The sequence below is a fragment of the Thermobia domestica genome, chromosome 9 (genome assembly GCF_964235325.1).
Source record: "Thermobia domestica chromosome 9, izTheDome1.hap1.1, whole genome shotgun sequence".
In the NCBI taxonomy this organism is placed as follows: Eukaryota; Metazoa; Arthropoda; class Insecta; order Zygentoma; family Lepismatidae; genus Thermobia; species Thermobia domestica.
Window position 1 is genome coordinate 229,729,677 of NC_137462.1, and position 24,079 is coordinate 229,753,755.

General features: G+C 37.5%; 1 protein-coding gene across 7 annotated transcripts in view; it reads right to left on the bottom strand.

The window, feature by feature from the left end:
• LOC145660614 (putative ATP-dependent RNA helicase DHX35) overlaps window positions 1–24,079 on the bottom strand; it is a 589,276-nt gene that overhangs the window by 502,324 nt on the left and 62,873 nt on the right. For all 7 annotated transcript variants that reach the window (XM_081725887.1, XM_081725888.1, XM_081725889.1 and 4 more), the window contains one exon: window positions 15,939–15,992. In XM_081725887.1, the coding sequence (XP_081582013.1) occupies window positions 15,939–15,969 (31 nt within the window). In that variant the 5' untranslated portion in view covers window positions 15,970–15,992. The remainder of the gene's footprint in view (window positions 1–15,938; window positions 15,993–24,079) is intronic.

The following is a 24,079-nucleotide window of genomic DNA, read 5'->3' on the forward strand; positions in this document are numbered from 1 at the left end:
AGGTTTCGAACTGCGAGAATCACATTAGGGAGTTGTCGAATTAAGGTGGAGAACTCCTTTTAGTGCATCAGATGATTACGAAGAGAGAGAAAGTTCTTGAGAACTGAGGAATAAGAATTTTAAAAAATCTGCAGCTTCCGAGACGGGTTTCGAACCACGAACATTGTAGTTATCGAACCATGACTTTATCCAGTCTGCTACGGAGAACTCTAGGTACTCGTTCACATACATTTCCTTTAGTTACGCTGAAAACTAACTTATGGGATATTCCAAAAGTTGACTCGGTAGATGCGTCATTCAGATGGGACGTAAAGCTATTGTAACTTAGTTACAATGTGCATAATAAACTTCCCCTTGTTCAGGACACTTCTTAAAGCAGTAAAATTTGTTACTATTGTGTTAACTAAGTTATATTTGATAGAACCGTCTGATAAAGTAGTGCCAAACCCTGTGCGTCATTGTCTGTTAGGTGAATGGTTACCCCTACGTGGATGGTCCGAGCTTCGACTCAAGACCATTATTATTGATTATTTTCTTTGAACTACGCTCATGCTATACATTCCACAAGTTCAATTTTGAAGTAATGTAGTCACAGCTATTTTAATTCGAAATTATTTTCAAATATGATATTTGTTATTACATGGCACTCCTCACTTGTTTGTAGCCCTGCATAAATGCAAAATTGTTTTAAAAGTGTATTTACTTTCAAGTATGATTGTTAAAAAGAAAAATAAATAAATAAATAAAACTTGTCCTTCAACTTTATTTTATAATTATTTTCTATTTCTTAGTTATAATAACATATTTTCTATGTATATTGTATTCTATGTTATACGTTTATTATTTACATTTTATGTCTTACATTTGAAGAGGAGCTTATGACAATTCAGAGCAGCAGGGACATACACAGGATGCAGGCCTTGGCAATCCAGAGCTCCTGCCACCACGAAATTACTAGTTTTCTGTAAATTATATTAATTTTAGAGACGATGATAGACATTTTAGTAAAATATGCCCTCAATCGCTGAAATAATTTGCTGTCAAGTTTTAGATCGCTGAAATAAATTCCTGTCTACGCCCCTGCAAAGCAGTGATGATTTTAGGATGTAATCGGTTAGTAATACCTTCCTGGAGCAACGACACTTCCCCAGAAGTCATATCTCCGATAATTCCCAATGTGATATCAGTATTTGTTCATTATCACTTTTCACTCTCAGTGTGTTGAAACGCACCAAAAAGGAACTGAAGTCTTCACTGGTTCTCCCTATGACTCCATGCCAATAGGGCTAACCTTCGACATATCCACATCTGAAATATCACCCTTATGTCAGTGATTCCGAAAACTATCCATTCGACACAAATATAGGATATTTTCGATTCTTTTCTCCTTGTCACCATCCCATTGTCAACTTCATGCCAAACAAGGTTAAATTTGGTAGCATCCACAATGTCACTATTCATCTTTGCACATGAATTCGACACTAATATCGTTCGTATTTGACTACTTTTACATGTCACCTTCACCTCTTGGTAGGGATGGTTTCAGTTTCTCGCCCCCACAATTATGGAGGAATTTCAACAATCGTAACTATAATTATAAATTACCATCTGAAAAGCAACTGTACGGGTGATCTTTTTCGGAGAGGAATTTGTTAGCTACTTTTCCAATATCAATGTATTGCCTTTTCTTGCTTCCCATGCTGAAGATTGCCAAAGGGCTAAACTTCGTCTGCATTATTGTGCTATGAATATAGGTTTTAGTGGTTTAATTCACTGAATACTCGCTTAGATGTTGCTCTCGTCACAGGAAATATAAGATACAGTTATAAAAGAAAAATGAAATGAACTATTTAAGTTTTACGTCTCACGTTTATGCCGACTACGCTATTGAGGAGAGTGATGATGAGAAATGAACGAAATCGTGGAATGAAGAAACTAGGGGGAAACGGGAAAACCCGAGAAAACTCATGTACACGGTGTTTGTCCATAATAAAGTTCATTCGGCGCGAGCTTGGATCGAACCAAGGACCCCGTGCACCATAGGAAAAGTTATAAAGAATAGGCGTCTAAACAAATACGGAGCGTTATATAAGATTAGATTTTTAGTTATTTCATTCTAAGTTAAATTTTCAATCAATCTTATTCTTCATTACTGTTCGAAAACTTAAAGTGGAAAAAGTGTGAAACCATATAAAAACCTCCAAAGTGGAATTACGAAACTTCAATGGGCCCCGTTTTGCTGTAGGCCTCCCTCACCGCACTCCTGTTAGTTACGCCACTGTTCAGGGTGCATGATGCAGTTTCTCCCTTTAAGGAATATTTTCAATGGTTGTACGGGTTTTTTTCTTTTTTTTCTTTTTCGTTTTAATGCTGTGTGAATTGAGTTGTATTTGCTAGAACTGTCGGTTCAAGGAGACAAAAGTTCCTATACCCAAACACAAATCATCTCTTTCGAAGCTCTAATGGAAAACGAAACGAATCGCCGTAAACGTGTTATGTTTTTGAAGAGAAAAAGAGCAAAACATTGATTGCACAAAAGTATAACGGAATTATTTGCATGCAAATTTATAACTTGAGGGGTTAGTGAACGGGATTCTTCTGCTGGTGGTCCTAGGTTCGAATCTCGTCTATTCTTGTTGCATTTTTTTCTTTTAGCTACACTGAGTTTGTGCATTCCAGATCTTCGAGCTTGAATCAAATCTAATACCAGTTAGCGAATTAAAAGTAGCTGACATTATTTTCAGATACGAGACGTTATTACATGCTTGTCATTAGCTCACAATACTCAACTTTGATATCAACTCTTGCAGCCTTCATTTAACTCATTTCTTGACGTGTTTTGTTACAAAATTCATGAATCGTGGCGGAAAAAATTGCTTTACCAGTTAATGGTGACTGCTTTGAAACCAAATGCAAAGTATGAGAATTAAATTTATCATATCTGAAGTTTAGTATGAAGGGGAAACAAAATTGCGAACGAAAGGTTTAAGAACAACCCACGTTATTAATATAAACTATGCCAAAGATTATTGACTTACATCATCATAAAAGAAATATGAAAGAAATTATAAAACAAAGAAAAACACTAACTTAGAAATTTGTAAGTGGAGGCAAAGAAATCTAATTTAACCATAGTAAAGACGAACCATTTAGCGCATAGAGATCGTGGATCTGTGGTTAAGGCGCTCGTCAGTAATCTGGAGTTTCTCAGGGCGGAACCATGGGTGAACATTTTTTTAAAAATTTAGTGTTTTTGGTGCCGATTGCTCGGCGATGACACGTTTGATTGTGTTAAGGTATCTGAATATTTGGATCTTTCAATATTTGAATGATCAAATCTTCAATAATAATAATAATAATAATAATAATAATAATAATAATAATAATAATAATAATAATAATAATAATAATAATAATAATAATAATAATAATAATCATCATCATCATCATCATCACCATCACCATCATCATCATCATCATCATCATCATCTATATATATATTAAACTAAGGCTATCATAACTTGAGCTCTGACTGGTCTAACATCGTGTAAGCTCACGGCAGCGTTGCGAACTGCCATAGCAACAAGAATCAAAGCGAACACTTGACATGACGAGTAAGGAATCGAATTACTTTATCAGTGATTGAATCAGATTATAATTTGAAATATTTACGAAGTAGATTTTCTTAAAAAAATAATCGTACTTTACTTTACTTTTCAACGTTCCAGCATAACGTAGTTCCACTAGGCCTGACGTTCTGGCTACAGTAATGAATATTTTATTTTCTTTTTTTTCACTTGTATTTATACGACTCTGTCCTTTTGACAAGAATGCTACGGAAATAGAGGAGAGGTTACATGGAACAACAACCGGTCCACCCCCCTGTCGCCGCAGGGAGTAGGTTTTCGTGGAATTAAAAGAGAAGAGGGTAGTGAGTGTGTGTGTATACGGCTCTTCTATAGTTCAAGGGCAATGACCCGTGATTTGGAATGTCAAGCTGAAATTTGTAGAATTTCTAATGGTCTTTGTAGGAAATTTGTTGACATCTGAAAAAGTATACATACTATATATATATTATAGAAACCGTATAGCTTTCATAACGAGTGATTTAGAAATTGAATAGTTGGAAAGTAACGAACATGATCCAGCTATGTTTGTATTTTCGTATAATACTTTTTTTTTTTTTTTTTTTTTAATCATTATGTGAAGGGGAAGATAGGTTTAGACCCACAAAAAATACATTTGAAACACTAGGTAATAGGACATGTTGTCGAATTTATACCTACTCACTGTCAGTACTGTGAAAAGTTTTTCTGTTATCAGTTTGTTTTGTCTTTTAATGCTATGTAATATGTGCTATCATCTCAGTGCATTGATGTGAATATCGTGGTGTAATTGTTGTTATTTTCATTCGCCAGTGGAACATAGTTTTTTTTTTCGTATTATTCATATAGACCTAACGTATAAATTTAGCGTGTGTATGTCTGTGTGTTTGTGTTTATGAACACAATTGCTGAAGTGTGGAAAGGGGGTGCCCTTAACAAGTCAGGAACGGGAATTTGTGTAACCTTAGGGAATATTTCGAAAAAGGACGTGACAACAACGGTCCTTTATTGCCATTGAATAAAGTGATTGAAAGAGTAACTTCAGCTTTACACATTAGCCCTGCAACTGTAAAAAGAATCACAAAAGAGAAGTGTCCGAAAGACCTCGCTGAACCGACGGAAACTTTATCTACCCCTGGAAAAAAGCGTAATAGGCCATGTACAGTTACAAATTTGGATGATTTTGACATAGATTCTGTTCGACGTCATATCCACGATTATTATAAGAGGAAGGAATATTAAAAAAAAAAAAAAAAAAAAAAATTCTGGTGTCTTTGAAGGAAAGTCGATTGTTCAAGGGAGGGAAAAGTAGTCTGAGCAAAATTTTGCACAACTTAGGCTTCACTTGGAAAAAATTTCCGGAAGAACTGTTCTTGAGAGTGAAGATGTAGTGCTGTGGTGCATCGTGCCCGGTATTTAAAGGAAATAACTCATATTCCTGTTAAGGAAATAGTGTGGGTTGATGAAACATGGGTGAATGCAGGACACGCTAGGTCTACGATTTGGACAGACAACTCAATTCGTTGTACTTCTAAAACCCCAATAGGAAAAGGCGTTCGCCTCATTCCTTTACATGCTGGGTCAATAAATGAGTTTGTTCCATATTGCATGGTTCTTTTACAATCGGAAAAAACAGTGAACTACCACGATTGATTGATTGATTGAAAGGGTTTATATGGGCGCGTCGACATCGAGGTCTTTTGCACCCTTCTCTGACAAGAAAAATGAAGTACCCAAGAAAAAAAAGCATAGTATCATAGATATAATAAAGTAAAAGCAAAGTCTGGAGTACGTAAAAGGTGTTCGGTCATTTATGAATTAAAATGTCATAGCATTCAAGAAATGTGCAAACTCGATACACAAACACAAGGACGGGTTAGTACACAACAGCATGTTAATCTTCTCTGCCGGGGCAGCTCGGCAATAGGTGCACACACGTGGGGCAGCCCATAATTAGTAATGAATATGACAGTGCAGTAAAGAAGATAAAAGCGAGGAAATGCTAAGACAAGCATAAAAACACCATGAAAAAACACAAACGGTAGATAAAAGCAGAAATAAATTAATTAAAAGAAATGTGAGAAATGCACTCACAAATCACGCAAGACGTGCAAAAGCTGCAAGTAGGTAAAAACTCGCTGGATCATCTGGACATCGTCTCCAAGCAAGGTAGACAGATCAGCTGGTAAGCCAAGGCGGGCTCGCTCAGGAGCAAGAGGAACACATTCCACAAGAAGATGGCGAATGGTCAGGAATGCACCACACTGGGTGCAGGAAGGCGGGTTCTGACGACGTAACAGGTAACCATGGGTCAGATGGCTGTGCCCGATAAGTAATCGTGCCAATCGTCGTTCTTCCAGTCTTGAAGGACGAAAACTCGTGGCCCAAACACCAAATCGCGGCTTGATAGCATGCAGTTTATTCTGAAGGTGCTGATCCCAGTTTGTCTGCCAGCGCTGAAGGAGAAGACGGTTGATTACAGGGCGAATATCAGAGCTGGGGAGCGGTGACGGATACTCAGGTCCCGTAAGGGCAGCTTCTTTGGCAACACGGTCAGCAGGCTCGTTCCCTGGAATACCAGCATGGCCAGGCACCCAACAAAATTGGACATCGCAACCTGCAAGTCGTAAGGAATGGCAAGAGAGTAGAATTTGTTGAACTATAGGGTGCACAGTTGACACATCCGTGAGACTATGTAAAGCGCTGCTGGAGTCAGAGCACAGAACATGTCGGAGATGGCGTCGACGAATATAATGCAGAGTCTCCAGAATAGCAACCAATTCAGCAGTGAACACAATGGAAGTAGAATGGAGCTTCAAGCCAGCGCTATGATCATCCGTGACGAAGGCACAGCCAACAGAATCTTCATGCTTCGAACCATCCGTGTAGAAGATAGCGTAGGTACGGTATGCATCCAGAAAAGAGAAGAACTCCTGACAAAATTGTTGATTGCTGGTAACAGACTTCTTAAATTGCGTTAGATGAAAGCTGACAACTGGTGGAAGAACTGTCCATGGAGGAATGTGCAGGAGGCCCAATGGATAGATGGCAGGGACATCGAGTCCAAGAGAAGCCCCAACGTCTATAGCACGAATGCCAAAAGGCCGGGTAGCAGTAGGTCGTGCTTGATATCTGTCATAGCGAGCACCAGCCTCAAGGGCAAAGGCCAAAGGATGGTCAGGTACGGCACGGATATGAATGTAATAGCGCAGGAGCAGGCAGTCCCGACGGTGGGAAAGAGATGGTTCATGAGCCTCGACATAGAGACTAGGAATAGGGCTAGTTCGGAAAGCTCCAAGCGCCAAACGAAGGCCAAGATGATGAACAGAATCCAGATGACGTAGGATGGAAGGTCGAGCAGAACCATATGCAACACAGCCATAATCCAATTGGGAGCGGATGAGGCTACGATATAGACGCAACATCACCACACGGTCAGCACCCCACGAAAGATGGGACACCAAACGTAGTAAGTTCATGGAGCGCAGACAGCGGTACTTCAGGTCTCGAACGTGAACAGCCCAGGTAAGTCGTCGGTCGAACTCCAAGCCCAGAAAACGAATATGATCCACATAGGACAATCGAAAACAGCCAAGGAAGAGCTCAGGATCATAGGCACAGTGACGAAGGCGACAAAAATGTACGCAGTGTGTTTTGGTGAGAGAAAAGCTGAAACCAGTAGTGGTAGACCATCGGTGAAGGCGGTTGAGCGCTAACTGCAACTGGCGAGTAACTGTACGGAGATCACGTGAGCGACAGTCGATAGTAAAGTCATCCACATAAAGCAGCCCATGAACAGAAGGGGAGAGCTGCGACATCACACTGTTCACTGCAACAGCAAACAATGTGACAATCAACACACTACCCTGTGGAACGCCATTCTCTTGTGGAAACGAAGCAGAGAGAGTAGCTCCAAGCTTGACTCTAAAAGAACGTTGTTGGAGAAAATTCTGGATGAAGAGAGCCAAGTGGCCACGTAAGCCCCAGAGATGGAGTTGCCTCAAAATGCCATATCGCCAAGCGGTGTCATAGGCGTTTTCAAGGTCAAAGAAGATGGCTATCAGATGTTCTTGATGACGAAATGCATCCTGAATAGCACTTTCAAGATGCGCCAAATGATCAGTAGTGGAACGGAAGCGCCGAAAGCCACACTGAAGATTGGAAATGAGGCCATGGTGTTCAAGAAACCAGACTAAGCGGGTATTGATCATCTTCTCCAAAAGTTTACACAGACAGCTAGTCAAGGCGATCGGGTGGTAGCTTCCACTGGACGTGGCAGGTTTAGCAGGCTTCAAAATAGGAATAATGTATGCTTCACGCCAGGCATCGGGGAAGGAGTCTTCAAGCCAGATGCGATTGTACAGGTCAAAAAGATGTTGCTTGCCATCGTCAGGCAGGTGCCGGAGCACAGCATAACAGATGCCATCAGGACCAGGTGCCGTGTCCTTCGTAGAATCCAAAACAGCAGCAAGTTCAGCAGTAGTAAAAGGCAGATTATAAGCTTCAGCGGTTGCAGAGCGGAACTGAAGTGGCGTACGTTCGGTGCGTTGTTTATAAGTGAGGAATCCAGCTGAGTAGTGAGTAGAACTGGATACATCCGCAAAATGACGACCTAATGCAGCAGCAATTCTGTCCTGATCAGTGACCATTACACCATCGATAATAAGGGATGGAACCGCAACGGAGGAAACATGTCCCTATAGACGACGAATTTGCGAGCAGACCGCTGTCATGGAGCTGCCAGCAGTAAGAGAAGAAACATAAGTGCGCCAGCTATGACGATTAGCTTGCTTAATCAGATAGCGGGCTCGAGCACGAAGAAGACGAAATTGAGCCAAATTATCAGCTGTAGGAGCACGATGAAAAGTACGTTGTGCTCGACGTCGGGCCAGAATAGCGTCACGAATCTCCTCAGACCACCAAGGAACGGTGCGTTTACACCGGGAACCAGCATAGATAGGAATAGAGTCGTGTGCAGCTGCCAGGATACTCTGCTGAAAGGCCTCACAATGTCCATCAACAGTAAAACGAGGTTCTAAAGTGAAATGAAAAGTGGCGGAAAAATGATCCCAGTCTGCTCGACGTAGATTGTAGGCAGTGAACGGAGCAGAATGGATGAGCGGAAGACCATGCACAAGAATAGGAAAGTGGTCACTGCCACAGAGATCATCATGCACGCGCCAAGTAAGATGGGCACCAAGTTGAGGACTGCAAATGGAGAGGTCCAAATGAGAGTAGGTACCAGTAGCAGTAGTAAAATGTGTGGGACTGCCATCATTGAGAAGCAATGAGTGTTGTCAAGGAAAGTGGAAATCTCTTGACCTCGCGGCTCAGTACGAGGAGAGCCCCACAGTGCATGGTAGGAGTTAAAGTCACCCACAAACAGAAATGGGGATGGAAGCTGTCGGGCAATCTGTTCAAGATCGACAGCAGTAAAGACGTCATGACGCGTAAGGTAGATACAACAAAAAGTAACAGGTTGTCTTAAGAAGACACGAACAGCTATAAGCTGGAAAGCACTATTCACATGGATGAGAGCAGAATGGTAAGCATCAGAGACCCCAATTGCTACACCACGTGCTGCACGACCTGCAGTAAGCTGATCATGACGATATACAGTTTAACCAGAGAGAACTGAGTTGCTAGTAGAGGTAAAATGCGTTTCCTGAAGACAGAATATGGTAGGATGAAACAATGTCAATAACTGCTTAAATTCCTCGTAGTGAGTGGAATAGCCATTTAAATTCCATTGAAGAAGAGACATGTTCAACAAGCATCGAGAGAAAGAAGCGAGGTACTGCGCTTGCCTTTTTCACGGCCTTCCACAAGGGTAAAATCATCGAGCTCCTCCTCCACCATATCATCCATAAGAGACTCGTCATCACTAGGTGGACTACGTGACGTATGCTTCTGTTTCTTCGCCCCAGGTGGGCTAGAAGACTGGGTGCGTGAAGATTTCTTCGATGCCTTGGTAGAAGAAGCAGTGGAAAAGGGAGAGACAGTCTTGGAAGCTTGAGCCTGAAGCTGTTTTTTTCGTTCCTTCTTAGTGAGGGGTTTGGTAGGAGGAGTTTGACTGCTTCAAAAACTGGGTTATGGAGTGAGTAGGAGCAGACGAGATAGAGCCAGCTGCCGGAGCCGCAGGAGGCTGAGAAGCAGGAATGGGCTTAACAATTCGTGGAGGCGAATGATCTTTCAATGGAAGCTTAGGCTGCGAAGCGGATGATGATCGGTGCTTCGTGCGGGATAGTCCTGGGTTCACAGAAGAAGCAGTGGTACGGGACGCCTTGGAAGAGGCTGGCGCACTGGGAACCTCAACGTCAGTTTGGGTAGCAGAATTGACTGTCTGAGTACCTTGTGATCTCCTGGTCTTTAGAAGGGAAGAGAAACTGGTGCCGAAGTTGACTTTTGGCTGTAGCCTTCGTTTAGCCTCAGCGGCGGAGATCTTCTCAATTACCATCAATTCACGGATCTTCTTCTCAGCCAAAAAAGTAGGACAGTCACGTGACCAAGCTGGGTGGTCACCTTTAAAATTCGTGCACTTCGATGGGGCCGCACATGGGGCCGGACCATGAGCTGCAGAACTACAATTGCCACAGATAGCAGAGGCATGACAAGAAGGGGCTGAGTGGCCAAAATGTTGGCAATTAAAGCACCGTATGGGCGGACCTTCAAACGGTGGGGGTAAGCAACGTTCAAATGCGTTGGAAGGTCAGGTAGAGCGAAAGTTATGATACAGGAACCCGTGGGCTGTACTGTACCATTTCTCTTCGTAGTAATACGATGGACGTCTGTCACATGGCTATCCATAAGTTCGGCACATATTTCCGCCTCTGGTAACTCTCTTAAATCGAAGCAAGTGATGACTCCTTTGCTAGTGTTTAACTGCCGATGAGGCTCAACCAGAATAGGAACAGGTCCTAACTGCGTACTAGCTAGAAGTAATTGTGATTGTTTGTCTGTTGTCGTTTGAACAAGGAGCGTCCCATTCCGTAAATTACGAATATGTCCAGGAGGAAACGTTCCTGTTGCAATGTGATGAAGTTGACGATGAACTATAAACGGTGACAATTTACTTAATGCTCCAACGGTGTCAGTTGATCTGTCTTTAATAATTAAATATCTTGGTGCAAGACTAAGCTTTTCCTCTCTCTCTCTCTCTCTCTCTCTATCCTGGGTGGGTGGTTGATTGAACTACCATGAGGAAATAAGTCGTGGTTTCAAGACTCTTCTCGCGAATATTCCTCCTCGCTCCACTATTGTTTTGGGCAATGCATCGTTTCACAATACAAAGGTAAATAAATCGCTTACCACGTCTACAAGGAAAGAAGCGGTGTTAAAATGGCTTGAAGAAAATCGAATTTTTGATTTTTGTTCTTAAATGAACAAAGCTGAATTAATCCAGATTGTTCGACGTTACAAAGACACGGTAGAATGTTTTGAGATCGACGAATTAGCCAAGACAGCAGAACATAAAGTTATCAGGTTGCTTCCCTAACCCCCCCACCCGTTTATCATTGCCATTACAACCCAATTTAGTTGATTTGGGCACAATTAAAAGGTTACGTTGCGGAAAACAACAGGACATTTACCATGCAAAGTGTTCGCGGTTTAATATTGGAAGCGATTAAAGAAATTACTCCAGCAAAGTAGAAAAAAGTCGTGGAACATACCTGGCAAATAATTTTGAATTCCAAAGAGGAAGAAGGTTTACTTGAAAACACTGTAGAAGAACTGGTGATCTCGTTGCAAGACAGTGATAACAGCAGTGACGAAGACGCAATAGATGATGAAACTATGACTGATAATCCAGAGACATTGTACGGAAGATCTGATGTACAGAATTTGATGGACTACTGCAAAGTAAATTTCTTCAGTAAATGGCATTAAACTGTCTACAATTGAATGCCATTCTATAACGTAAGTAGTTTTATTAAAAAAAAAAAAAAAAAAAAAAAAAAAAAAAAAAAAAAAAAAAAGATATAACATTATGTGTTTAGAAGTAGTGGTAAGTTTTGTTTTTATGATTTTGTAAACAATCTTAACACAATACTTTTTTTTTTTTTTTGACACTTTCGTCAGGTATGATGTTAAACATTTTAGCTGTAACACACAGGTGATTCTTTTCCCAAAATAACCCCTTGTTGTATTTCATTTTTTTTTCAAGTTAGGTAGCTATGGTGTAACTAGCACCCATTGCGAGGGCTACACCCTATATTAGGGAAAAAGATTTGATATTATTATGGGGGAAAAAGAATTTCTGTTGGGCAAAGAAATTCTATTATTACAGAAGATAAATGTGGCAACCGCGCTAGATCGCACGTGAGAGTTTGTCAGAGCTCTTCTTAACGTGGCCTCACTCTAACAACGGTGTCTGTGAACTAAAAACTTCAGATGAATATTGAAAGTGACTATGTAACTGTTAATCTCTTGAACCACCTAACCGATCTTGATCAAATTTTCAATATAGATGACGTTCGAGCCTAGAAACTTTTGTTTTAATATTTTCACTTTGACGGTGGAACTTAGGGGAGGGGAGGGGAAGGAAAGATTAATATATACAAGTAAATACAACAACTCTTGAACCACCCAACAGATCTCGATCAAATTTTTAACGTACATGACATTCGGGCCTGGGATATTTTTTATCATACCGTGCCGTGCTCAACATGGGGAGGGGAGAGGGATACATAAAAATCAACAAAAAAGACCAATATCAAAGAGCGCTGTATTAATAGTAAAAACGGAACATATTACTATTTTTCTTTAATTTAATCCAGCGACATCGGGGTATGTCTTAAATTCGAGGACGTCTTAAATTCGATTAATTATCGAGAAATTCTTAATTAAAGATATTAACGTGTTATTAAAACTACTTTGCTAGCATTATTATTATTATTATTATTATTATTATTATTATTATTATTATTATTATTATTAATAATAATAATATTGAAGTTTTGATCATTCAAATATTGAAAGATCCAAATATTCAAATACCTTAAGACAATTAAACGTGCGTCATCGCCGAGCAATCGGCACCAAAAGTTCAAAATTAAAAAAAAAAAATGTTCACACCATGATTCCGCCCTGAGAACCTTCAGATTACAGGCGAGCGCCAAGACCACAAATCCACGATCTCTATGCGCTAAATGGTTCGTCTTTACTATGTTTAAATTAGATTTCTTAGTCTCCACTTACAAATTTCTAAGTTAGTATTTTTCTTTGTTTCAAAATTTCTTACGTATTTCTTTCATGATGATGTAAGTCAATAATCTTTGGCATAGTTTATATTAATAACGTGGGTTGTTCTTAAACCTTTCGTTCAAAATTTTTTTTCTTCTCCACACCAAACTACAGATATGATAAATTTAATTATTATATATTGCATTTGGTTTCAAAGCAGTCACCATTAACTGGTAAAGCAATTTTTTCCGACACGATTCATGAATTTTGTAACAAAACACGTCAAGGCTGCGCAGAGTTGATATTAAATTTGAGCATTGTGAGCTAATGACAAGCATGTAATAACGTCTCGTACTTGAAAATAACGTCAGCTACTTTTAATTCACTAACTGGTACTAGATTTGATTACAGCTTGAAGATCTGGAATCCACAAACCAGTGTAGCTAAAAGAAAAAAAAGCAACAAGAATGGACGAGATTCGAACCTAGGACCACCAGCAGAAGAATCCCGTTCACTAACCCCTCATCTAACAAGCCAACACATTTTATAAGTTATAAATTTGCATGCATATGATACTATTATACGTTTGTGCAATCAATGTTTTGCTCTTTTTCTATTCAAAAACGTAACATGTTCACAGGAAATGCCGTCCGTTTCGTTTCGTTTTCCATTAGAGCTTCGAAAGACATGATTTGTGTTTGAGTATGGGATCTTTTGTCTCCTTGAACCGAGAGTTCTAGTAAATACAACTCAATTCACACAGTAGTAAAAAGAACTCGTACTGCCTTAGAAAATATTCCTAAAAGGGGAAAACTGCAGCATGCATCCTGAACAGTGGCGTAACTAACGGGAGTGCTGTTAGGGAGACCCACAGCAAAACGAGGCCCATTGAAATTTCGTAATTCCACTTTGGAGGTTTTTATATAATTTCACACTTTCCCCTTAATGTCTAAAATGCAACTACTATAGCCTTAGATGAAAACCAAGTTGTGAAGGAGGTAAAGACTGTGAAGTCTACTGAAAAGAATTATCACGTCCTTACAGCAACAACTTTAAGTTTTCGAACAGCAATGAAGAACAAGATTGATTGAAATTTTAACTTAGATTGAAATAACTAAAAATCTAATCTTATATAACTCTCATTGATAGTAGTGTTTCGTATTTGGTTAGACGCCTATTCTCTTATAATTTTACCTATGGTGCATGGAGTCCTTGGTTCGATCCCAGCTCGTGCCGAATGAACTTTATTATGGGCAACACCGTGTGCATGAGTTTTCTCGGGTTTCACCCATTTCCTCCAACTTTCTTCATTCCACGATTTCATTCCATTATCACCATCACTGTCTCCATTAGCGTAGTCGGCATAAACGTTGGAGGTAGAACTTAAATATTTCATTTCATTTTTCATTTATAACTATATCTTACATTTCCTGTGACGAGAGCAACATCTAAGCGAGTATTCAGTGAATTAAACCACTAAAACCTATATTTATAGCACAATAGTGCAGATGAAGCTGAGCCGTTTGGAAATCTTCAGCATGGAAAAAAAGAAGGCAATACATTCATATTGAAGAACTAGTTAACAAATTCCTCTTCGAAAAGGATCACTTGTACAGTTGCTTTTCAGATGGTAATTTATAATTATACTTACGTTGGTTGAAATTCCTCCGTAGTTGTGGGGGCGAGACACTCAAACCATCCCTACCAAGAGGTGAACGTGGCATGTAAAAGTAGTCAAATACGAACAATATTAGTGTCGAATTCATGTGCAAAGATGTATAGTGACATTCTGGATGCTGCAGAAGTCCAAATTAAGCCTTGCTTGGCAAGGAGTTGACAATGGGATGGTGACAGGAAAAAAGAATCGAAAATATCCTATATTTGTGTTGAATAGATAGTTTTCGGGATCACTGACATACAAGGTGATATTTCAGATGTAGATATGTCCAAGGTTAGCCCTATTGGCAGGGAGTCATAGGGAGATATGACCGACATAAGATTTTCACTTTCTTATTAGTGTATTACTATACATTTCATCAAACAATACGTATTTATGAAGCTCAAGGGAGGGGGAATTACACCCTCCTGTCCTGCCCAAATTACACCCCTGGAACATGCTTGCTAATACTGGAAACAAATTAAATGAATCATTGAATAACACTCATTTCTGTCAGTAGATATTTTAGAGCTCTGTGCGTGCATTACATACTTTAGGTAGCACAAAAACTACTGTCGTTATTGGCAATTTCCATATATTTCTTAAGGAGCATCTTACTAGCTTGTAGTCTTTAAAGAAGGGAAAGAACGAAACTAAAGGTATTTATCAAGTTCTGGCAACATTGTGAGACTTTCTTTAAAATTTAGGCTATTAAAAATATTTTAGAACAAACGAATGGAAAAGACAGTTTTAAAGCTATAACGTTGTAAATTTGATTCCTGTTTCTTTTTCAGCTGAATGGAAAGAGCATATTACGTCACACACACAGCTTTGGAGGAGTTGGATTGAATACTAGAAGCAAATAATCGATTGAGACACGTATTTCTGGATGTATAAGAAAACAGGGCAAGAGTTAGTTTTTAATTTGGACTTACAATTTGTGTAACGATTTCTATGCCGCGAACTGTACATTCCAAAAGGGCCATTTTTAGGTTTCCAACCTCAACGTTCAGAGCTTATTTTTCAACGTTGTGAAGTACGTCTCAATGTGCACAGAACACATAGAATGTTATCCATTCCATTATCTTTCATATGGTTTCGGTTTGAACTCATTATCTTTACAATCTAAATAGTTACAGCGTTTAACGGAATCCCCTGAAAACTGCAAAATTCGCACACGCGCTTATACAAAATGGCCGCTATAAACAAACCTGCGCGGTTAAAAAGTAAATGAATACCCAATTATAATTCCCTGAATGTGATACAATCTTGGTAAATAACCGAAAATTGGTCGATTTCATTCGGATTGCCCAGTATATATATATATATATATATATATATATATATATATATATATATATATATATATATATATATATATATATATATATATATATAACCGATAAATTTGGCACACATCATTATTAATCAAACGCTGAAACTTTTAAAAGAGCTCATTACTACTACTGTAATTAATTAAAAAGCAAACATACCTGGTTTCAAAAATCCGCTTGATGACTGCATTTTCCGAAAATTTCACTTAGTATCTAGGGGAAAAAATACACAGTATTAAAATTTAATGTAATAAAAGGTTTTAGTTAGAGCTTTAACGTGTTTCTTAAATTTAACTGATGTCATTAGATCATTAACTGTGAAGCTTCTGATGCAAGGTGTATTCGAATATTTCACAGCGTTTCGAAACTTAGTTGAATAATGTGTAGCCCAATTTATATAAGTATAGTACATGATTTTAGTTGTCAACAGAAGGACTTCCAATAACTTATATAAAGACTGGTTTCTAAAAATTACCGTACGAAGTACTTCTAATTTGTACATTTCATACCATTCTGCTGAACAAAAAAGAATAAACTAACAATAATTCACGTACGTTGGCCATTTGAGTTTATAGTACCTACTTATTCTACTGTGAAGTAAGAACATAATGCATAGGATTTAAGTTTGTTTTACGAAGCAATACAGATAGTTGTCAAAAGTAATGGAAACGCCTTAAGTTTGCCATATGCGAAGTGACATGATAACGCAGAAGATACGTCGACAGCGTCTAGTCGTTCTTAGCGGTGATTAGGTAATAATCTGTATTACGTCAGATGGAAGAAAACGGAGGAGAGTGTTGTAGTGAGTAGACAGTAATGATTCAAAATAAAAGACGGAGTTTCCATGTGATCAAATTGTGTGTGCATGATTATTTGGTGGAAGTATATCTAAGGTGGTCAATGTGTTAAGTCTGTCGCGATTAACAGTATCCAAGGTAACGAAGGCCTACAAAAATTATGAGTAAACACTGGCAAAGTTGAGAGAAGAAAGGCGTCAATAACGAAGTTTGTCGAGCATTGTCACCTAGTTCCGTAGAACGGATGCAGCAAAGGTAAGTGCGAATAACCGTCAACTGGAATCGCAACATTTCATTTCATTTCATTTTATTTATCCTTCAAGTCTTGACTGGTAGACCCATTGGAAAACGACCATTAGGAAGACCTAGGCGCAGATGGGAGGATAATATTAAGATGGATCTCGCAGAGATAGGAATACAAAGTAGAAACTGGATCCAATTAGCTAAGGATAGAAGTCAGTGGAGAGCTTTTATGAACGCGGCACTGAACCTCCGGGTTCCATAGGCCATAGAGTTAGTTAGTTAGTTTAGTTCATTCTGTACAAACTTGGAAATACTTTTCCGATAGTACATGGGATTCGTCATGGTTGATTGAAGCAGTACATATATTAGACACGTTTGTTAAACATAATTCATACATGTATACATTATAGTAATTTGAAACATTATTATACCAATACTACAGCATACCTTATACATAAATGGACCTATATCGTTACTTTGTAACTACTATTTACATTGTGACTATTTAATTGAATATATTCATCTATTGTATAGAAACAATGTGACAATAGATATTCTTTTAATTTTCTTTTGAATGCTACATTACACTTGATTACCTTTAATTTGTTTGGTAACTTATTGTATAGCGTAATACCAGCATACTTTACTCCTTTTTCGTACATTGCTGTTCTATGTTTTGGTGGATGAAAATTAGTCTTTTTTCTTGTGTTATAACCATGAACGTCACCATTTGTTGTGTACTCATTTATATTGGACCTTACAAATTCTATTAAGCAATATATATATATACAAACATTGTAAAGGTAGTATAGTTAGTTCTTTAAAATATTTCCTACAGGACTCTCGGGGTCCTACACCAGCTAGAATTTGTACAACTCTTTTCTGAAGAACAAAAATATCTCTACTTTTTACAGTATTTCCCCAAAATATTAATCCATATCTTAATATAGATTCAAATGGGCAGCAATATAATATTTTTGCTGTATTTCGGTTTATAGTATTTTTAATGGTTTGTACGGCGAAACACATTTTTCTTAACCTATTCGCAATATTTTCTGTATGATAATCCCATGTTAAATTTGCTGATATATGTACACCTAAAAATTTTACGGAACTAACTTGTTTTATTTCGTTTTCTCCTATTTTTATACTTCCTTTATCTAGATTGTTGTTTGTTAATTTAAAGCTTATTGACAAGTTTTTTTTTTTCTGAATTTACTATTAACTTATTATGATCAAACCAATTCGTTAGCTGTTTTACGGTATTTCCTATGTTAGTATTTAATTGTTGATGGTTTTCGCCTATTATTGCTACACTTGTATCAACCGCGAATAATGTGGCTTTTGCAAAGTTTAAATTATCAGGGAGATCATTTATATATACCAAAACCAATAATGGCACAAGAATTGACCCTTGTGGTACGCCGCATTTTATTTCATTCATTGTAGATGTGGAAGTAGTTACTTTTGAGTTTCTCAAATCTACTATAGTTATTTCCACCACCTGCATTCTATCTGTCAAGTATGAACGAAACCAATTTCTTATTACTCCTCTTATCCCACATTTCTCTATTTTATATAAAAGTTCTCTATGAGGCACTAAGTCAAACGCTTTAGTAAGGTCTAAAAACAATCCTATGCACTTATTTCTTTTATCTAGTAATTAGCTTACGTAATTCAGATATTGGTAATCGCAAATGTTGTAATAAGAGAAATCGGTCTATAGTTACTGATATCCACTTTATCCCCCTTTTTATAAATTGGTTTAACTTTGGTAACTTTTATTTTATCAGGAAATACTCCTGTTTGGAAAGAAAGGTTTATTAAATAGCATAAAGCTCCAGCTAGAGAACTGTTTACAACTTTTTTGATAAGCGCAGGCGGTACTTCATCAATGCCTGCTGACCATTTATTTTTCATTTGATTGATAATTTTATTTACGTCGGTCACATTTACAGGATATATGTGCATTGAATTTAGATTATTTCTTATGTTAACTTTCACAAATTGGTTGCTATTTTTGTGTTTGTCATATATTCTACTTAAATTTGTGTAATAAGAATTGAATGTGTCTGAAATCATTTGTGGGTTATGAATTACCTCATCATTCTGTTTTATTTCAGTAATATTTTCTCTTGTTTGATTTATTTGAGTTCATTATTTACTAATGACCACATCGTTTTGGTCTTATTAGCTGAATGCTGCACTATAGTTTCGTTGTGCATTTGTTTTGCTGCTATAATTACATGTTTCTATATATTTTTATATTTCTTGTAATATTTTTCGAATGCTTCAGTAGTATTTCCTTCCTTCCTTAACAAGTTTAGTGTTTTCATTTTTTGACTGGAAATTTTAATACCCTGAGTACACCATTGTTTGGAAGCTTTTGTTTGTAAAGTAACACTCTTTTCGGGAAATGCTACATTGAAATAGTAACTAAAGGTATCAAGAAAAACGTTTCAGGCTTATTTACGTCATTGTGCAAAAATACTTCTTCCCAATTTTCATCTTTAATTAGCATTTTAAAAGTGCATAATATTATTTGTATTAAAATTCCGCCTATATGCGTGTATTTTTACTTGTTCCCGTTTTAAAGACGTACTTTTATTTATTGGTACATTAATAGTGAAGAGTTGACCGAGATGGTCAGAAAACCCAGTTTACTACCCTAGCATGACTATTTAAGGGGATCTTATACCTTTTACCACTGGTTTCTCAGTCCCCATAAAATAACATGTAAATTTTACTTCATGAATATCTAACGAAATATGGTACGTAACAATTTAAAATTTTCCATATGAATAGAGAAAATCAATAGAAATTAAGTAGTTGTTTCAATTTCACGCTTAATGACGTAGATCGCGAGTAATGAACAATTTCTGGAAACATTGTAGTGGACTATATATTACATAGTGGTTGAATGTATCTGCTCTAATTTGGTCTTCACGAACAGATGTGCTGTTGACAGACAGAGATTTCCCTCCCCTCTCAAGTCATTTTCCAATGGGTGCAGTAGAACGCCCCGGGGTGCCACCCTCATCTTATTTGTTTCCTTCGTTTCTGGAGAGCAGGTAGATTTTCTTGTAAATGCCAGAAAGAAAGAACACGACAATTTGAACTCTGATTTTACGATTTCCTGCTGCTGCAATAGTTAGTTCCAACTTTATAATAGCACTGCCTCAACTGTAAAAAAATATACTGTGGGTAGTAGGATCAACAGTTCGATACAGATCATGGCTGAAATTTAGCGTTCTTTTGCAGCACAAGTTTGTATGAGTCATTTACATGAATACAAAATACATAATTCCCTCTAGTCTAGTGACCAGGATTTGAAATTTGTGGCGTGTAGTTACTTCCGCGTCCTGGCAACATTATTCAAATTTTCAGGAAGTAATGAAAAAATCAACTTTACTTCAAGATCCATTTAACAGAAATGATGGACTGAACCCCAGGAACCAAATTGCCTGTAAATAAATATACGTAAGTAACATTTCAAAAATACAGCAGCTCTTCCCGCTGGTATAGTGCCTAGCTCGCACATTTTGAAGCACGGATCTTGGGTTCGATACCCGGTGGAAGACCCTTGGCCTTACTAAGGATACGGATCCCCCTGAAGGCTCCGTAATCTCCAGTTTCTTACAACACTGGTGCAGAAAAGGAAGCTAAACTAAACCCACAAAACCAACCAAGCTAATAAAGGACGGACGCAGTAATATCACCATAATTTAGACTACGTGGGCGATTTTATAATGTTTCAGACTATGGTCATAAATATGAGTGGAACTAGGGCTTCGAACAGTTCTTGTTACTCGAAAGTAAATAAGTGTAATAAATACACATGGTGTTAGGAAATAACTTTGGGAAGTGAATCCTCACACGTAAACGTGAAAAAGCCTATAGACCAATCTTGGTGCACAAATGCGTTATATCAGAGATATAGTCCGCAGAAAGTTGATTGTAATGGTACAAAAAAGAAATAACTAGAGAGCGAAATGTTGGATAAGTGATTATTTTCAGCCTAGATTCTAGTGGATATAGGAAGTGTATCAGTTTTCCAGGATTCTCCAGGAAAGGGGTTGAATTTTCTTGTATCTCTAAAAATAACAGTAGTTTCCTGAAGGGAGAAAAAAGATTTTCTCGGAAACGTCTCCAACGGATTTTGTTTATGTTTCATACATCAATTGTATTTACAACCCTATATTGTGTTATAAGTTATTTAGAAAAAAAAAAAAAGTATTTCAGTCTTGGGATGTTCTTTTCTGACGATTTAAAAAAGACCCAGGCCATTCTGTTTATAACCTGACAGTATAGTGTAACTCATTTGTCCTACAAAGAATCCACGGGGTAGTCCACTCTTGGAAACAAGTTTCGATTTTCTAAAAATCATGACCCAGACAACTTTGTTAAATAAATATTTTATTAATAACCGCAAACCGGTCCAACTCGAGGTCAAAGGTCAACTAGCTCTTTTCCCTCAGAATCAAGACTTTCATTACAAAAATGTGTAAGCGCTTACGAATTTTATTGAAGATTATGTAACCTAATTGGTTGTCATAGAATAGCATAATGGAAGGTTTTATACTTCCAGCTTTATCCTAACTTAGCTCTAACCCAATCTATCTTAGGCTCTTATCTATTTCTTAACTGTATGAACCAAAGAAGGTCCGCGGTGGCTCAGTGGTAGAGCGTTCACCTCTGGTACTTGGGGTCCCGGGTTCGATCCCAGCCCCCGCCAAGTGAACTTTGTGGTGGACAAACACCGTGTGCGTGGGTTTCCTCGGGGTTCTCCCGTTTCCTCCCACTTTCTTCATTGCACCATTTCATTCATTAATTATCACCGTCTCCTTTAGCCTAACCTGCATAACCGTGGGACGTAAAACTCAAAAGATTTCATTTTTTGTATGAACCAAATAATCTCTCAGATGTTTACAATTTCTTATCCCTTATTAAAAATCTAAAGTAGATTTAACTTCATGCAAATAATTTTATATATTAGTTTCCATAACTCAAAATCCCTTGTTCAGAGGCGCTACTCCGTTCGGCTTAGTCAATCTTGAACAGTGCTGAATGGTCAGATTAGTAAATAATTTGTACTCTACTGGCAACTAGTTTGCGTATGACATCCAGTTTGACTTATTTTATGGTTTAAAAAGTAGAGGCCACGATTATCCGTAAGGTAAAGAAAATGGTTCAAAAACAAGTAGCAGTGCCACGTGTACACCACGCAAAGGAGTTTGGTTTCTGTGGTACGATATTTTCACAACTAATATGGAAACTGGAAATTGTAGTAGATTTCTACCCTTCCGGTTTTAGTAGAAAGACTAGATTAGAGACGAAATAGATTCTTGTGACGCCTAATTGATTGCAGAAAACCGCTTTTGTTGTCTATTACAGTTTTTATTCTATAGCTATCACCGTTAAAACCGGAAGTGGTTGATTTCCATCTCTTTTGGTTTGAATATAGGCTTAAGATTTAAGATAGTAGTTATTTTTAGAACGCTGAATAGAAAATAAATAAAAAAAAACGATTCTCGCTTTTACCATTCCTGTTCTATGGAGATCACTACTGAAATCGGAAGTGGTTAATTTCTACGACTTCAGGTTTCAATTGGAGGTCAAACGAGGAGATGAAAGGTAGACTTGAGACGCTTAAGAGCTACTCGATTGGAGGAAACCCGTTTTCATCTATTTTTTTTACCGTTTTTGCTCTAGGTAGATCAATATTTATTGAAACCAGAAATTATCGTTAATTTGAATAATTTTCGGTTTTGGTAGAGAGTTAATAATAGAGATTAAATGTATTCTTACAAAGAACAAAACCGGATTTCACTACATATTACCGTTTTCGATTTATGGTGATCAATGATCAAACCGGAAATGGTTTATTTAAACCCTTCCGGTTTGAGTACATGGTTTTAATAACACATTCAATTCCTGACTCTTGACTCTATATTTTGACCAAATTTGATGATGATCCAGGAAGTGGTTCTTTAGTTTTTTTTTTTTTTTTTTTTTTTTTTTTTCACACGCACGGACAGACATGCATACACGGGTATGGTAAATATATAAAGGAGTTTTGGAAAACCAAATTAGTTATTAAAAAAAAGGAAAATTTGATTTTTGCCACCCGTGCATACAATTAATTCGTTCTAACCGCATAAACATCATCTGTATTTTTCTGTGATGAATAATATAAAACGAAAACAAATCAATCCATCCAGACAACAAATCAAATAGGCAAAAAAAAAAAAAAAAAACTATCTTTGGTTGTACTTAGAACCTAGGTATAGTACTATAGTTGTCAGTGGCAGAGGTGAAAGCTGTTCGGAGAATCTGTCCGATTGAAGCAACAAAAGATGTAGAAAAGCAATCGGAAACATATGTTCGATACCAAGGTTTCAAAGATAATTATCTTTGTTCTATACTTGCCGTCGTAAAGTTGAAGGAACTCAGTAGGGAAATGGAGGGTAGGGGTGGGAACGAAGGCTGCTCAAGGCGTAAATGATTATGAAAATGGAGGTGGTAGACATGAGTTTCGCTTCTCGAATTGCCACAATGTACTCCTCCCCAGCATATGTTCTTCAAAGAATGTCACCCGTAGTAATTTATGAAAAATGAAAGTGGTCTTTGAATCTTTACCTGAAATAGTGATTCCGTCATTACGGAAGTAATTATTACAATTAATCTAAGTCATTAAGTTTAAAATTGAAACAACCATTTACTTTGTATTGCTCTTTGGCATTCGTATAGAAAATTGCAAGTTTCTAAGTGCAGTATTTTTTAAGATATTTATGAATTAAATTTTACATGTTACCTTATGGAGATTCTGAAGCCCCTGATGATGGGTAGACATCCCCTTAATATTAACTCATTTATCAGAAGTTGATCTATTGCTGTTTTGCTATTTTCGGTTATTTTAGTAGGTGTTCGTACGATTGCTTTCAGGCCATAAGTTTCTAACATTGCATTAAATTTAAAATCAATCTTTTCGGTTTTCAAAAAATCAACATTTATATCCCCTATTATCGCTACGTTTTTTCTTCTTTCTTGGTAATATCTGACAATTGTTTCCAGTTTGTTTGTGAATAAGTCTAAGTTACCGTTAGGTGTTCTATATACACATACTATTGCTAAATTGCATTGCAGTAATTCTATTATGCTACTTTCAAAATGTTTATCTACATTAAAATTTTCATATTTCGTATTTTTGTTTGCATCCAAGCTTGCTTTAATCAATATGCACGAGCCCCCTCTGTTCAT